At 40.7% G+C, this 18,121-nt stretch overlaps 1 protein-coding gene across 2 annotated transcripts in view; it reads left to right on the plus strand.

Annotated features, from left to right (window-relative positions):
* LOC102948551 (syndecan binding protein) overlaps nucleotides 1-18,121 on the plus strand; it is a 33,912-nt gene that overhangs the window by 11,661 nt on the left and 4,130 nt on the right. Inside the window, exons 2-5 of one of the 2 annotated variants that reach the window (XM_042973380.1) lie at nucleotides 2,795-2,860; nucleotides 8,821-8,899; nucleotides 10,107-10,216; nucleotides 15,949-16,110. In XM_042973380.1, the coding sequence (XP_042829314.1) occupies nucleotides 2,810-2,860; nucleotides 8,821-8,899; nucleotides 10,107-10,216; nucleotides 15,949-16,110 (402 nt within the window). In that variant the 5' untranslated portion in view covers nucleotides 2,795-2,809. The remainder of the gene's footprint in view (nucleotides 1-2,794; nucleotides 2,861-8,820; nucleotides 8,900-10,106; nucleotides 10,217-15,948; nucleotides 16,111-18,121) is intronic. The other variant, XM_042973381.1, reaches the window with a different exon arrangement.

Below are 18,121 nucleotides of genomic sequence, written 5' to 3' on the forward strand. Positions count from 1 at the left end.
TTAAAATTGTGCTTTCACATAAATTTGTATTTTATTCATAAACCTAAGCCCTATTTTCCCCTTAAAAACTATCAGGCCATTTTTATTTGGCATTTTGTTGGAGGCCCTATCCCAGGAGAATTAGGCCAAAAAAAAAAAAAAAAAGAGCGGAAAGAAAGTAATAAAGTAGTCAAAGGATTTGAATTGGCATTTTCCCTAAGATATACAAATGGCCAATAACCAAATGAAAAGATGCGGAACATCGTTAGTCATAGGGAAACACAAGTCAGAACTGCAGTGGGATGCAGCTTCATGTATGCTAGGCTGTCTGTAGTCAAAAAGACAATAGTAAGTATTGGCGAAGATACGGAGAAATTGGGACCCTCTGTTATTTGCTGCTGGTGGCAATGTCGAGTGATGCACTTGGGTAAAAAGCAAAAGATGTATGCAATCTGAAAAGCCAGAGTATGATGATGCAGTCACTTTGGAAACCAGTTCGACAGTTCCTCAAAAAGTTAAAAACATCAAGTGACCACGTGACTCAGCAGTTCTACTCTTCCCTGTGTGACAAGAGAATTATACGTGTTTACACAAAAATCTGGATGTGAATGTTCATTAGCATCATTAGCGGCATTATTCGCAATAGTCAAAAAGTGTAAAAACCCAAAATGTCATCGAGTGATGAATGGATACCCCAGATGCAGCGTCTCTGCAGTGGAATATTACGTAGCCATAAAAAGGAGTGAAGTGTTGGTCCAAGCTACAGCGTGGAGGAACTCGGAAAGCATGATACTAAGTGCAAAAGAAAGAAACACGAGAGTCAGCATGTTTTGTGATTCTAAATTAAATATCCAGAATAGGCAAATCAAGAAGCAAAAAGTAGATTCTTAGTTGTCTAGAGCTGGAGGGAGGGGAGAATAGATAGGCGTGTCATTTGTTTTTGAGGTGCTGGAAATACTCTAATATTAGATGGTAGGGATGGTTGCACAACTGTAGACATGTTAAGACTGTAGAACTGCATCTTTCAAAAGTGAATTTTATGGTATGTGGAGGATATAAATTTTTTTAAAAGTACGGTGGTCCGGCATCCAGTCAAGAAATGGAAGCGATACAGCAATTTAAACGGTGAAAGTTGAATGCACGGAATTATTAACTATAACATGATTTAAGGGACAGGAATTGGCTGGCCAAAAGTAAAGACAACTTTAATGAATACAGGAAGAGCAGATTTAGTAAGTACCTACTACCCCCGGGGCTGAGCTGGAGCGCCCCCAGAGGCCGCCCTCTTCCTGCGTCTGAGACCCGGGCCTCGGGGAGTGCGGGCCTTGCTCGGTGGAGGGTGAAGTTGGCGTCTCAGAGGCAACCCTACTGGCCCTTCTCCCTCCGGGGTGCTGGTGGAGGCCAGGATGGTGCCGTCTCTGGGGACTTGCTGCACACGAGGCGGTGTCGGGGAGAGCTGCTCACGGGGAGGTGCGTCGCGGGTGGCAGCAAGCGGGAAGCTGCTCGGCGCGGCGCCGGGGTCCGAGGCGCTTCTGCGCACTGTGGGCCTCGGGCGCTAAAGAAGCCGCTCCCTGGCGGGAGCGAGGTGCTGGAGAAGCAGGTCCCGCGAGGGCCTGGCCAGAGCGGTGTCCTGGACCCTGGAGGCGAAAACCCTCTCGCCTCCGGCGTATCTCCAGCTCCCTGCACTGAGGGAGCTTAACCTGTGCTGCTGGTCACAGGGCAGTGTTCAAGGGCCCATCTCCGTATCGCAGAGCCTAGAGGAATGCCTGGATTTGGAGAGGGGAGGTAGGTAATAAATTGATAGCTAGTTCCCGAATCTCTGTCATACCTACCCTATGCCAGTCTGGGATATGTTCTGTTTGGTTGGCTTTAAAGAAGGTACCACATATTTATTTCAAAATAGCCAAACAAAATTTTAAAGTACATATCCTTGTAATACTTCTAAAGAACTTTGTTTTAAATTACTAGAAAAAACAACTCATGGTCACTAAAAAACATTGAACAGTATAGAAATGTCTAAAATGTAAAAATTTCTTTGGGCTCCTCAGTGGCTCAGTCGGTTAAGCATCCGAGTTAAGCTCAGGTCATGATCTCATGATTCATGAATTCGAGCCCCGTATCGGGCTCTGTGCTGACGGCTCAGAGCCTGGAGCCTGCTTCGGATTCTGTGTCTCCCTCTCTCTCTGACCCTCCCCTGGTCATGTTCTGTCTTGCAAATAAATAAACATTAAAAAAATTTTTTTTAACGTAAAAATTTCTCTTATTCCTTAGTCCCTTAATATCTGCATCATTCGTGTGTCCTGAAGATAAAACTGTTGTTAATAATTGCTGTCTATTGTTTCTTCTAACTACGTGTGTGTGTGTGTGTGTGTGTGTGTGTGTGTGTGTGTGTTTTTCCTAGTGATAGAGATTCTATAGATACTGCGTAGGAACTCTTTTAGGGTTTTGTTAGGATATGATCATTGCACATCTGCCAAGTGCATGTGCACACTAGGTAAGTCACATAACTGTACTCTTTGATTTTCTAAACTTTTGAAGTGGACTTTTCCTTGAAGGGAAATTTAAAATCTGCAGTGGATACAGTTTGGTAGTAGTAGTAAGGGAGGGAGAAATAGTTTGCTAACCAGTAATCAGTTTTTAGTGTAGGCTAGATGTTCCTATTTTCCCATGTGTCTTACAGTTCAGATGTTTCTTACTGTGTTAAAAATTTACACATGTTCACATGTATTGCTGGTTTATATGTTGCTGGCTATGCATAGTATTTAAATTTCAATGACATTTGAATTACAGAAATTTATTTTTGTTTTTTCTTTAGAAAAATCCTGCAAAAATGTCTCTGTACCCATCTCTTGAAGACCTGAAGGTAGACAAAGTTATTCAGGTATGTTTAAGTTGTTTGTGTACTTCAGAAAATATATATGTAATGTCATAATGTTCTAGTTATAGGTGAAGTGAAGGAAGAAACTTAAATAGCAGGTGCATTCATTTTTACAGTTCTACTTTTTTCAGTTTATTAATTGCAGACTAAAAAGTTACAGAAAAGCTACCAATTCTTTTTCATTTCACTGTGAATTAATGGGCATGGGGTATTATTTCTTTAAAACTGGACTTAAAGCTCTTTAAAGATAGGTTGATTTTAAGACCAGAATTTAAATACTATATATTTAAGTTGGTAAAATACACTTCAACTCCTTAGGCGGTTCATAGTTTTGTTTAAAATTAGTACATTGTTCTCTTGGATCTTCAGGTATGACTGATTTTTAAAGTGAGTCTTTGCCTTTTCTTCGAAGTTAAAAATTACAGAAATGGTGAATGCTTTTAGAAGTAGCGTAAAAGCACAATGAAAGTGAAGGGTTTTGTTTCCTTTTAGGTATAAGTGGCAGACATTTCACGTGTTTGTCCTCTAAATGTATTTCATTAAGTCAAACGTTTTTTGTAGTACTTCATGTGAGTATTAGTTTTGAAGACAGATGCTTCTGGGGCAGGCGCCTGGGCGGCCCAGTCAGTTAAGCAAGCATCCAGCTCTGGATTTTGGCTCAGGTCATGATCTCACATGGACATGTGGTCTCTGGACATGAGGTCCAGCCCTCCTCCGGGCTGACAGTGCAGAGCCTGCTTGGGATTTTCTCTCCCTCTCTCTCTTTTTCCCCCTCCCTGTGTATGCTCTTCCTCTCTCTCTCTAGATACATAAATAAACTTAAAAGAAAATTTAGTTTTTGAATGAAGACTGAGTCTTCTGCTTAAGAAAGTTGGAAATAGGGGTCAATTCTTGCTGTTTTTGTGAGTTTTTATTCTTTTTAACTGGGATAATTTGTAGTATTTAATGAACCTATCTTTTTTTCCAGTTTACATTACACTTGATCTTATAAATAAGCTCATTTTTTTTTTTAGCTCTTGTTTATTCTTTGAATTTGATAAGGTAAATGAAACTCTGTGATTTCCTTCATTAGTCCTAAAACCTTTTTAAAATGATAAATGTGATGAGATTCTTTCTGAGTTGTTAATTACTTCAAAGCTTCTTATCCTGAAGATCCTTGTTTACTCCAAGTAAGATTTACTTCTTAGTAATTATTTAACAGACATAAAAAGTTTATTATAGGGGCACCTGGGTCTCAGTCCATTGAGTGTCCGACTTCCTCAGGTTGTGATCTCGCAGTTTGTGAGTTCAAGCCCCACATTGGGCTGTGTGCTCTCAGCTCAGAGCCTGGAGCCTGCTTTGGATTCTGTGTCTCCCTTTCTCTCTCTCTCTCTCTCTCTCTCTCTCTCTCTCTCTCTGCCCCTCCCCTGCTCATGCTCTGTCTCTCTCTCAAAAATAAATCAACATTAAAAAAAATTAAAAAGCTTATTCTAAGCCTGCAAGAAGTCTTAAGCAACCTCAAGTATATAAGTTTTTTTGGGCAAAATGTTGGCCTTTCTAGGATGAAAAACCCCCAGCAGTAACAGTAGCAGTTGTATGGCTGCTTATAGCAATGATTGGGTAAATATGGGTGGACATCATGAGTATTTATTTTCCATTATAAATCCACTGAAGATATTAAAATACAGTTAGTAAAAGTGTCTGAAATCTGTTCAGCTGCTAAAGGCTTTGATGCTTCAATTTTAAGAGGTTTGTTCAGTCATGTAATGCTCTATCCTTTCTTCAGTATTTTGTCAGCATTTTTCTTATATAGTTTTATTTCTGCAAAATTCATCTGAACAAGCATACGTTGTTTTTAAAAAGCTTGTGTCTGAAATATTTAGCCTTCACGAATAACAAGCCATTAATAAGACATCAATAAGGATTTGCAGATGGATCTGAAGGAATGACTAATCTGTTTTCGTCGTTTTCTGTTAGTTTTTATAGAATTGAACTCTAACCAGAGTTGCCTTTGAACAGAAGTTTTTGATTTTTGAAAAACAAAAAGGAAAGTTGATATTTCTAAATGTTTGATTGGAAAATAAAGAGGGCTACGAACACATCACACTGACCTCTTTAAGGAGAAGCAAATTATATGGGTATTTCCATCAGAAGACCTTTTAATGTTCTGAGCAGGAAGCTAGCTGCTTAGAAATACAACCATGAGTTAAGGAGGGGGAAACTTGGCTTTTTATTCTTTCTGTATTTAAAAATAGTCCTGCCTTAGTCACTGTAGTCCTGGGCTGGTCTTTCTTGTTTCATTTTCTAAGATAGAGATAGGTTTATTTTTGTGCTTGAGATGCCCCTGCAGAAGCAGCGTTTATTTTCTAATCTTCTGACCTTGTACACCACGGCAAAGCTAAACTGCAGCAGCGAACTGGCAGTTCATATTGTGTAAACTGTTTTACAAAAGCCATTAGGCTGTTGCTCTTAGCATCATATAATCCCTGAATCTCTATCCATTATGAGGTTGACGCGAGTGTCTCCACATGCATGCCCTGGAAGGGACTCCTTGGGGATCCCATTCCTTTTTTTTTTTTTTTTTTTTAGTAATTTGAGATTTCCAGTAAGTGTGAAATAGTTTGCTACATTTTAATGGTGTATAGTCTTTAAGCCCTTGATGTACCTTCTTTCTTGTGTTTTATCTTTACTACAGATTATATGATAATTAAATATGTACCTATTAGCAGAGAGCTTTCTCTATATAGTCTCACTTCAGTATTTCTTGGATAAGAACAGAAGCAATGAGTACAAGAACAGAAAAATATACCCAACGTAAAAAGGAACAATTTTTTAAACATTAAAAAAACAATTTTTAGGGCCGCCTGGGTGGCTCAGTCGGTTAAGCGTCCGACTTCGGCTCAGGTCACGATCTCACGGTCTGTGCGTTCAAGCCCCGCGTCGGGCTCTGTGCTGACCGCTCAGAGCCTGGAGCCTGTTTCAGATTCTGTGTCTCCCTCTCTCTCTGCCCCTCCCCCGTTCATGCTCTGTCTCTCTCTGTCTCAAAAATAAACGTTAAAAAAAAAAAAATTAAAAAAAAAAAACAATTTTTAAAAGTTTGAGAGTCGGGGAGGGGCAGAGAGAGGGAGAGAGGATCCCAGGCAAGCTCCACACTCAGCACGGAGCCTGAAACAGGCTCATGAGATCATGAGAAAGAATAATTTTTTAAAAATAGGGGTGCCTGGGTGGCTCGGTCAGTTATGTGTCTGACTTTGGGATCAGGTCATGATCTCCTGGCTAGTGAGTTCAAGCCCCATGTCAGGCTCTGTGCTGACAGCTCAAGAGCCCGGAGCCAGCTTCAGATTCTGTGTCTCCCTCTCTCTCTCTGCCCTTCCCCCATGCATGCTCTGTCTCTCTCTCTCTCCTTCAAAAATAAATAAACATTAATTTTTTTTTTAATTATTACGTTCTATTTTTAGAACAGTTTTAGGTTCACAGCAAAATAGAATGGAAAGTTACAGAGGGTTAACCTGTAATGAACCACCCCTCCCTTCAACACATACATAGAGCACATCCTCCCCCACTATCAGTATCCTCATTTGATTGGTATGTTTGTTGTTAAGTGATTAGCGTACACGGACACATTACCACTCAAAGTCCATAGTTTGTTTACATTAGGGTTCACTCTTGGTGTTACGTACTTGGTGTTGTTTTGACAAATGTGTAATGACATAGCCACCATGGTATTGTACAGAATCTAGTGTTATACAGAATTCTGTATTGCAAAATATGGCCCTAAAAATTCTTACCTATTCCTCTCTTCCTCCCCACTTACCCTGGCAGCTGCTGATCTGTTTACTGCCTCCATAGTTTGCCTTCTCCAAAATGTCATATAGTTGAAATCATACTGTTTTCAGACTTTTCAGGTTGGTTTCTTTCACTTAGTAGTATGCATTTAAGTTTCCTCTATGCCTTTTCATGGCTTGATAGTTCATTTCCTTCGAGTGCCGAACAGTATTTTTTTTTTTCCTTAGAGGTTATCCAAGAAGTAATCCACTGGCTCCTAGCTCATTTTAGCTGATAGCTGCTGAAAGAACTTTGAAAATTCAACATACACTGAGTTTGTGGACTATTATATAAAATTATAGAGATTTTCATTGCATTTTATTTCAGTTTAGAATGTGACAAATTGTAAAACAATCAATACTAAAGTATGCAATAACAAGCATATCAAAATATTTACAACCCAAATGAATGAAGTACCCTCCAATGCTTTTATAGGCTGTGCTTATTTAAATTAAGCTTCCATCACTCCAAGCCTCTTTGGGACTACTCTTGGCACTAATTTCAGGAATAGGTATAACACTTCATTATTTTTTTAACGTTTATTTTATAAGTTATTTTTTTAAATTTTTTTTAACGTTTATTTATTTTTGAGACAGAGAGACAGAGCATGAACAGGGGAGGGGCAGAGAGAGAGGGAGACACAGAATCTGAAACAGGCTCCAGGCTCTGAGCTGTCAGCACAGAGCCCGACGCGGGGCTCGAACCCACGGACCGTGAGATCGTGACCTGAGCCGAAGTCAGACGCTTAACCGACCAAGCCACCCAGGCGCCCCTTAACGTTTATTTTAGAGAGCATGAGCGGGAGAGGAACAGAGAGAGCGAGACACAGAATCGGAAGCAGGCTCCAGGCTCTGAGCTGTCAGCACAGACATTTACACTTTTCATTACTCTTTTACTCACTACTCTACAAATACTTGTAGAAGAAAAAAAGCTCAACCAGATTCATATAAAAAGTCACATATCAGAAAAACACCTAAAAATGTAAATACTTTTAAGTTGCTAATATTTTGCCGTTTTAGCATATCCCACTGAAATCATCTTCATTTTATCAGCTGTAAGCAGAGGGATACACTGTACTAAATACAAAATTATTACGGAGTAAGCAAAGTGCATACTTTATCATGGGTATAAAAGAATAACGATTAAAATAACGTATAACTTTTAAACAAATTTGTCAAAGTCATTTCACAGTGCATGTATTTGTCAACATGCTACTCTTACCGAAATACGCCAGGAACTCCTCTCAGGCTGCCTCACAGCGCATGTCACATTAAGTATTCCAAGATATGAAATCCTTTTTCTGATACGGATCTGACTTTCTGAAATCACCATGTATCATTTAGAGACAATATTGTAAAGTTGTATGGCCCACCTCTCTTTTTTTTTAATTCACGTATTTATTTTAACATACATCCAAGTTAGTTAACATATAGTGCAACGGTGATTTCAGAAGCAGAATCCAGTGATTCGTCTCTACGTATAACACCCAGGGCTCATCCCAACAAGTGCCCTCCTCGATGCCCCTTGCTCATTTAGCCCATCCCCCCACCCACAATCCCTCCCAGCAACCTTGTTTGTTCTCTGTATTTTAAGAGTCTCTTATGTTTTGTCACCCTCCCTGTTTTTATATTATTTTTGCTTCCCTTCCCTCATGTTCATCTGTTTTGTATCCTAAATTCCAAGTATGAGTGAAGTCATATTTGTCTTTCTCTAATTTCGCTTAGCATAATACGCTTTGACTCTGGTTCCATCCACATTGTTGCAAATGGCAAGATTTCATTCTTTTTGGCTGGATTAAATAAATATGTGGATTAAATTGGAAATACGTGTATTAAATAAATACGTGGATTAAATAATGCAGTTTAGGGGTACCTGGGTTAAGCGTCCAGCTTCAGCTCAAGTTATAATCTCATGGCTTGAGCGTTCGAGCCCCGCATATGGTATATGGTAAATGTTAAAATATTCAGAACATGAAGTGTATTTTAGATTTGCAGATTTTCTTTGAAAAATATGTTGCTGAAGGATTTGAAATTAAACTTTATTGAATAAGACTTAAATGTTTTAGTTTTTTTGGAAGTACTAAATTTAACTTATAAATTATGGAAGAATTTTAAGTAAGTGTATACGTAGCATTGTAAGAATCTTCTTTTCTTTTTCAGGCTCAAACTGCCTTTTCTGCCAACCCTGCCAACCCAGCAATTTTGTCTGAGGCCTCAGCTCCCATTTCTCAAGATGGAAGTAGGTTTATATTTTGGGTTCATTGTTCTTGAACAGAAATATGTTTAAGCTTTCTTTTACTGAAATAGGGAATCCAAAAAAATTTTTTTAACCTGTAGCATAATATGTGGTTCAAGTTCCAGTAATAGTAGGAAAAAAATGTTTACTTCAAAATAGAATCCTTTAATCAAAAGAATGAACTATGACTATGAAGATAGGTCTTATAGTTTAATCAAACTTAAGTGGATTAAGTGAAATCTCAGCCCCATAAACCCCTAATTTATGACTGCTTCATTATGAAAAAACAGTATATGTGCACTGTGTGTCCCATGCTACTGCTCTTGAACTTTGTGAACTGTCCTCCACCTTTGTGAGGTGAGGGTGGGGTTTGAAATTTCCAACCACCTCCGTTTGGGGGAGCGTCCCAAATTCTGGAACCTCGACTAGGTCTCCGTATATACGTCTCTTTGATTCCTTTTCCTTCTTTGTTTAGAGAGGTTTAGACCAGAGCTCCTAATTAGTATGACTTAAAATAAAAAAGGAGTATTCAATAGATTTTTGTAGCCAGTCATCTTATAACTACTTATAACATTGTTTCTTCTAGAAAATTCATTTTAAGTCACAAGTCATGTAAAAAGGGACTTAAGGAAATAGCACCTAACTTTGCTACTAAGTTAAATACTGCTGATACTTAAATATATTGTTTCTAAGATTTCGTTGGAATGTGGTTAATGTTTTTTAAATGCTCTGACACTAAATACGTTTTTAAGCTTTGATTTATTTTTTTTATTTTAGTTCAGAAGAATCATTCCAAAGCTGTGTTTATTAAATGAGTTGTAAAGTAGCTGGCTTGACAATAAACATTTTAGTCAGTTCTGAGGTGGAGATCAGTGCTATGCTTACGAAATTGACAAATAGGTTTATGTTAAGAAAAAAAGGCAAGATAATTTATTTGGAAAAATTTATTTGTACTCTTCACTATTTAGAAATCTGAGGTTATTTCAGTTCAAATGTCTTTATACTTTATGACTTCCACCTTAAACTTTTTCTGTATTTCCCATTTCTAATTGTCATTACAGAGACAAGGAGACGATTTTCCAAATTGCTAATTTAAATTCATTCTAGATTTTCTAAATTAAATGTAGTTTTTAAACACAACTAGAAGCCCATAATAACAGTTTTCATTTTAAACATTCCTCTGTTTTCTTTATGCATTCATTTATGTTAGATCTCTATCCTAAACTGTATCCGGAGCTCTCTCAGTACATGGGGCTGAGTTTAAATGAAGAAGAAGTCCGTGCAAATATGGCCTTGGTCCCTGGAGCATCAGTTCAGGGGGTACGTATAGTGTAATTGATTTTGAATTGTATAAAATCATATTTTAGACATAGATAAAATGTCTTATGGCCAACTCTTATGGCCAACAGATTTATAACTTCACAGATTTATAACTTCTCTAATTTTAGATTGCCTCCTGGATCTCACTTCGTAAATGATCTACTTTCATCCTTTTACCACTTTTCTAGTTTCTTAAGAGTGAGAGATTCAGACGCCGCTGACTAGTCCGTTCTCCTTAGTCTTCTGCATTTAGTCAGTTACGAAGACCTGGTGATTTTGTCTTCACTGTGATTTTTGTATTCCCTTTAGTCATTCCAGGGCTGCTATAACCCTACTTCTAACCTCTTCAATTTCCTCGAGTGACTTCTTATATCAAACAGTACTAAGCTGCTGCTGGATTCATCTTTCTGAAGTACAGGTCTGTCATATGTCTTTGGTCACAATCTTCTAGCACTCCCAAGTCTAAAGCTCCCTGTAATAAGACCCCAGATTCTAGGCTTAAATCTGATGCATCTCACAGCCTCTTATTAAGGTTCTTGCTGTGAGGCCGTAGCCCTTTATAGCACTTATTATAATTAAACCACAAAGACAGGGTCCGTGTCTGTCTTGTTGCCATAATTCCAGTACTTAATACGGTACCTGGCATTTACCTGTTTACCAAATACTTATTGAAAACTTGCTCGGATCAGTCAGAGTCCATTTGGTAGACAGCAGAAGAAATTAGGAAAGTTGAAGACTTGAAAACGCGGACGTGGAACGGAGGTGTAATTGCAGGAAGTAGCTGCTGCTCCTGGCACTGGGGTGGCACAGGGAAGGGTTCGGAGTTTGCAGAGCCCGCAAGCTTGGGGGGAAGGGCCCCTTGGAGCTGGGCCTCAGACCTTGCGGGAGAGGACACTGCTGTTAGCCCTGGGACCTCGGGGAGGGTGTGGCGAGGCCGGTTCTGGGAGTGGCAGGAAAAGCTGGAGAACGGAATCCACTCCTGCCACCAAGATGAAGGGTGAGGCCCAGGCCGTGCTGACAGGAACAGGAAACAAAGAGGAGGGAACAAGGCACTTGTCCTCCTCTAGCCTTCCCGCCTCCTGTGGTGGATGCTGACGAGAAGCCCCTGACCCAGGAATACGCACGTAATCTGCACGCGTGAGCCCCAGTGTCGCCAGATAGAGTCTAGAAGGGTGGCTGAAGAGCTGGCACTGCCTCCTCCTTTGACTACTCAGTATATGCACACATTTCTCCAAGGATTGTCATTTCCTAGGACAGCAGTTACTTCACAGGTGCCTTTTAAAAGATGTAATTCTTGGTAAAACTGAGGTTCAGTCCACTTTCTGTTAAGGGAAGCCCTCATGGTAAGCGTTTTAGGCTTTGCTGGGCACATAGGGTTCCTGTCGCCTATTTGCGGTTTTCTTTGTTTGCTTACAACCTTTAGAAACAGAAAAGTCATTCTTAATCCAAGGGTGTACAAACCAAGTCAGTTACCACTGACGGAACGACGTTTCTCTTACCCTTTCCCCAGAATGGGACAATGCCAGTTATCATAGCCATGTCTGGGCAGCGGCCTGTGGTACCAGTTACTGTGCAATATCAGTTACTCCTTACTACTCATGTTCCCAGCTGAATATTTGTAACCTAAAGAAAAGGTATCGAGTTCACTGCTATAAAAAATTCAGGTATTTTGGGTAAAGGAAGTAGGGGGAAACAAAAAGATCAATTGCTGTATTTACAGAAGGTGTACAGGTACAATCACAGAAGGTAGTCATGGCTACTGTGATTCTCTTGGTGACTGATCATGATGCTGTAGTTGGTATTATGACTCCCTTTGACTGCTACACATTCTTTACCCCCTCTGCCCTTGAGCTGGTCTTTTCTTAATACCTACTGGGGTGACCTAAACCATTTTTGAAGTGTCTGATTCTCTGGGGTTCCTTTTTTTTTTTTTTTTTTTTTTAATGTTTATTTTGAGAGAGTGCAAGCAGTGGAGGGGAAAAGAGAGAGAGAGAGAGAGAGGGAGAGCGAGAATCCCAAGCAGGGTCCGTGCTGTCAGCACAGACTGGACACTGGACTTGATCCCACGAACTGTGAGATCATGACCTGAGCCGAAACCAAGAGTCAGATGCTTAACCCACTGAGCCACCCAAGTGCCCTGAATCCCTGGGATTCTTAAGCATCTTGCTTTCTCTTTTGTTTTATTTTGTTGCTGGAGATTTCTACTAACCTTTTCCATGTAGTGAATTTTTCATTTCACATACTGTATTTTTCTTCTCTAGATGGTCCAGCTGGTTTTGAGTCCTTGAGTGTACTGAACGTAATCATAGTAGCTATTTTAAAATCCCAGTGTGCTAATTTTATGATTTTTTATTTCTGAGTTTCTGTTAACTGCCCTTTCCCCTAATCATGGGTTACATTTTCCTCCTTGTTCACATGCCACCCGTTTTTTTAAAATCAGAACCGAATATTGTGAAATTTACGTTTTTAGGTGCTGAATCACGTTGTACTTCTAAAAAGAGTGTCGGCACTTATTCTGGCAAGCGGTTAAGTTCGTTACATGTGCATCAGCTTGGTCATTCAGGGGCTTGACTTTACACATTGTTAGGGTAGGTCTGAGGCAGCCTTTATTTTTAATGTTTATTTTTTAATGTGTATTTATTTTTGAGAGAGAGAATGCGAGTGGGTTGGAGCGGAGAGAGAGGGAGCCACAGAGTACAAAGCAGGCTCCAGGCTCCGAGCTGTCAGCAAAGAGCCCGACGCGGGGCTCACGAGCTGTGAGATCACGACCTGAGCCAAAGCCGGACGCTCCAACTGAGCCCCCTGGGCCCCCCGGGGCAGCCTTTATCTTATTGTAGGGTTGTTGTAGCCCCATTCCTCAACATGCGTGTCCCCTCAGGTTCTCTGCTGAAGGTCCTGGGTATTTAATGAGCACACCACACTTGCTGGTAGGACCCTGGATGTCTCCCAGTCGTGGGGGATCTGCGGGAAGCCTCCGCTTACAGCTCCCTGCATGTTCTTTGCCTGGCCTTTGGAGCTTTATTTCATAGATACTGGGGTTAGCATTCAGCAGAGGGTTCAAGGAGACCCCTGCAGCTTTCTGGAGCTTTTTCTCTGTGTAGCTCCCTCCTTTTTGGAACTCAGCCCTATAAATTCTAGCAGTCTTTCTAGCTGCTTCTGCCTTCCTGACTTTTGTCTTTTCAACTAACAAGAGCACAGTGCTCTGCTTGGGACTTGTACTTCTGTGTTCCAGTCCAGATAGTGGTCTGGGCAGAAAGCCAGGCGATGACAGGGCTCACCTCATGTGTTTCCCATCTTTCAGGGATTACTGTCCTACCCTACATAGTGTCCACTGTCCAAAAATTGTTGCCTCCTATCTTTCCAGTTTTCTGGTTATTTATCGCAGGAGGGTAATTCTGGCTCCATCGTGACTACAAGCTGAAGTGTATTTTTCTATTAATTTTACTGTTGGACATGGAAGACCTAAGAGGCATCTCAAAGAACTTTCTGGATTCCAAACATAGTCTAGAACCCATTATCAAGCAGCAACCCAATTTCGCTTGGTTACCAGAATTAATCACACTAGCCAATTTAGTAACCTCCTCTTGCCTTTGTTCAGTGGCATATGAAGTCCAAAACAATGGTTAGGTGATGTTCTTCTGATTCAGAGGAGACAGTGTTGTGTTCCCAGGTGGAGGCATGCCTCCTTCGTAAATAAGACCTTCACACTGTAGAGCTCGGTATGGGGGTACGGGGGGCGGGATGCAAAACTTTTGTGTTTAGATATAACAGCGAGAGGAACTAACTGTTCCCACAGCCACACCTTGGTTTCCAGATCTTTTATTCTGGCCTTGGAAAAAACTGCATCATGTATTTGGTTGCACATTCAAAGCATCTATTCTAGAAGCTAGAACCCTTTTCAGGGTGCTGTCTTCCACTGGCCCTTAAATGAGGGGCGATGAGAGCCAGTAGCTTAAGAACCCACACGTTCCATGCACTGTGCTAGGTGTGATAGATCTGATAGTGAACCACAGCAGTGTCCCGCCCACCACACACGCCAGTGAAACTTGCATTGTAGGCAAATAAGCCAGCGCTTATGACATGAACGAAATGAATGAAGTGCCAGGGCTATATGTCAATATCGTGAGCATATGTGTTCTCTCTGAGGGGTTGACATACCATGAGTAAAGAACTGAAGGAAATGAGGGAGTAAGGCATGTGAATATCTGGTAAGAGAATACCGAGAACTTGAAGGCTTCATTTCTTGAAGGCAGAAATGAACTTGGTGGACTTGACAAGACTTGTGTGATGGCCAGAGGAAGCAAGGGTAGGACATGGTGGTAGCAGATGGCATTGGACGGGTAGTGAGGGCCGGGTGGTCTGTGGCCTTGTAGACCGTGGTAAGGGATTGAGATCTGAGTTGTGGGAGTGGTGTAATCTGATTTCCTTCTTTCCCCCCCTTTTTTTTTTTTTTAATTTATGTTTTTGCTCTGTAGACAGTCAGGAAGATGGTCTAGAAGGTTATTGTAGTAGCCCTCTCCGGAAATGGTTGCTTGCTTAGAATGGGGGAAGGGCGCAGAGATGATGTGTTGGTCATAGTAAGTAAGAACGCCTAGTACATCAAGTACTTAAAAATACTTGCTGGAAAAAATAAAGATATTTCAAAAGTAAAACCTCCTCCAAAGCTCCCTTGCCCCTTTGTTCTGTATTCCAGCCAAACTAAATAATTCATTGGCTTCAATTTTTGTTTCTATCCCATTACCTGATTTTCCTGTGTCTCTTATAGCTGTAATCATTTCTTGTTTTGAACCTGTATAATCTCATAAGTAGTATTTTCTGGCATTGTGTTCTGATTTCTAGCATAATTTTATGTGTGCATTACTCCCGTTAAGACTTTCAGCTTTAGGAATATGCGGTCATAATCACCACACATTCTGAACCAAAAATTTGCGATCTGTGATTACGTAGTTGAGGTTCCTTTTTCCCTGTTATTGTTGCTCTGAACTCATAGTTCTTAGGTAGGTCGGAGGTTCTTTTGACAGATTCCAATTAAGAAGGCTTGGTAAGCTCTTCCCACATTATCTTTTTGGTTGAAGAAAGGGTCCGCTTAAACTAGAAAACCAGTTTTGGTCAAGAAAACTTGAGAAAACTGAGAAACTGGGAACGTGGTACCCGCCATGAATGCCAAGTATAGCTCTTCTCGGTCAGTCTGCTTTGTGCGTACAGTTGGTTAGTCCATAAATGTTCACTGTGGAGGAGGAGAATGATCCTGTCTCGTGTGCCAGCACTTCTGGAACGTGCAGTTTTAATCCTTACAATGGCACTGTGAGGTAAGAAGGTTCTCCCTTTTATAGAAACTCTGAAAGGGTCAGTAGATGGCTACACATCAGACCATATACAGAAGAACCCTCTGGAAAATGTGTGTTTTCAAGAGTATGATGTGGCCTTTAAGCTCAAGGATAGTATGTTTGAAGACAAGCCAGAGTATACATGAAGCAGATATCAGTGAATTCAGAAGGCGACAGAGAAAGCCATTGAATCTTTTGGAGGTGATACATGTGGTAATAAATTTCCTTTAGGATTAGTAAATAAAAGCTGGGGACATTTTTGTGTAAATCTATTTATTTGAAGGAAACAGTATGCAAATTACTTTGTGGGAAACCACAACTGAGTATATTCAAGTTAATTGTCATTTTAGGTTTTTTCATGAAGAATGTTTCTAAGTATTGACACGTCGTATATGTTTTTGTCAGCAGCTGGTAGCACGACCTTCCAGTATGAACTATATGGTGGCTCCTGTAACTGGTAATGACGTTGGAATTCGTAGAGCAGAAATTAAGCAAGGGATTCGTGAAGTCATTTTGTGTAAGGATCAAGATGGAAAGATTGGGCTCAGGCTTAAATCAATAGATAATGTAAGTATTTTTAATTATATTTCAGTTTGTCAAAATAGCTTATGGGATATTAAGTGATCACTATTAGCATAATTTACAGTGCAAATGTTTAAAAAAAATTTTTTTTAATGTTTATTTTTGTGAGAGAGCGAGCGAGCATGAGCAGGGTAGGAGCAGAGAGAGACGGAGACACAGAATCTGAAACAGGCTCCAGGCTCTGAGCCGTCAGCACAGAGCACAACGTGGGGCTCGAACTGATGAACCGCGAGATCATGACCCGAGCCGAAGTCAGACACTTAACTGGCTGAGCCACCCAGGCGCCCCTGCGGTGCAGATGTTTTAATTAATTGTATTGCATCTATAATCAAGATTATTTTAAGTCCACTAACTTAAATTTTTCCACTTGGAGATGCTCTATTCTGCAGAGGCAGAGCTGATACTTCATTACCTTAAGTGAATTATCTTTTGAGTCTCCTTTCTGGAATAAAGTTCATCGGTCTATGTATAACATAGTTTATACAGATAAAATCATGACCTTCAAATAGGGCATCATATGTACATGTTAAGAAAGACTGACCAGTGAGAGTTGGTGGTCTTGTGTGTATTTTCCAATAATGATCATTTAACTTGTGAAGTGAGTTTGCAGGCTTGTTATTTCCATCCTTCAGTGTGAATTTAATAGGTCATTTCTTGAGCAAAAGTGATTTTCTAATTAGGGCAGTCATTATTTTACTTTGTAATTACTTCTTACCGCACCATACTGAAGAAATTAAATGGGGTGGTTACTCTCTGAGGAGGCGTTTAGGATTGTTAAAGACATGCTGAGTCTTTACCCCGATTTGTGGTTTCAGGCATTACCTCGGATTCCTTAGCAGTCTGAAGTCTTATTAGCTTAGTGTGTCCCACCTTTTCACATAGAAAATGCTAAAGGTAATGTGTGTTGCACACTGTGGTAAATGGCTGACGCTGATCCTGGCGGGAAGCCCCAACCCTGCCTGCCTACCCGGAGGGCTCAGGGCATCAGCGGCTCGCACACCTGTAACTTCCGCAGGACACGTCACCACGCTTCCTCGGAAGCCCTGACTTCACTGCCTTTCCTTCCTTTTCAGTAGTGTATGCAGCCCCTTCTGCCGGGATTTGCTCTCTGCTCCTTCCTCTGCCCTAAAAGACAAGATACTCTTCATAGGCCCCTATCTCCACTGCACTTATCCCTGCAGTGGATTTCGCCGTTTGGCCAAAACTCCTTGCTCTGACCATTTCATAGGGGGCCAGCCAGTTTCCGGTACTGTCCTAAAGTAAGCTGTAAGATACGGGACAGGAATTCTGTCCGACCCAGCCTAAGAGTATAGAAAGGGTCTAGCTTTGTAGATGCTTTCATGTTTTGCCAAGTTTACTCTTCTTCATTTCTGAGACAGAGCGAGAGCGTGAGTGAGGGAGGGGCAGAGAGAGAGGGAGACACAGAATCTGAAGCAGGCTCCAGGCTCTGAGCTTATCAGCACAGAGCCCGACGCGGCGCTTGAACTCGTAAACCACAAGATCATGACCTGAGCCAAAGTTGGATGCTTAACCGGCTGAGCCACCCAGACGCCCCAAACTTGTATTTTTTTTTTTTTATATTCAACATCTGAGATTGAGAGTTTATAGGAGTAGAAGTATCCATGTGGGTTTAATTCTCTGTTGACTAAACTTGAGTTTTCTGTATTTATTTCATAGTGGATTCTTTATAAAAACTGGAGTGGTATTGAATGTACCTTTTAGGCTATTAAATAAACCTTAATCTTATTTAATTAACCTTATTTACTTCTCTGTAATTTAGCAAATGGGTTGAGGAGTCCTTCAACTCTAAAGAAGAGTTGTGACCTTACACTGTCATTTAAAAAAAAATTTTTTTTAATGTTTATTTTTGAGAGGGGCAGAGAGAGAAGGAGACACAGAATCCGAAGCAGACTCCAGGCTCTGAGCTGTCAGCACAGAGCCCGGTGTGGGCTCGAACCCATGAACCGTGAGATCATGAGCTGAACTGAAGTCATGC

This window comes from Panthera tigris, chromosome F2 (genome assembly GCF_018350195.1).
Source record: "Panthera tigris isolate Pti1 chromosome F2, P.tigris_Pti1_mat1.1, whole genome shotgun sequence".
NCBI lineage: Eukaryota > Metazoa > Chordata > Mammalia > Carnivora > Felidae > Panthera > Panthera tigris.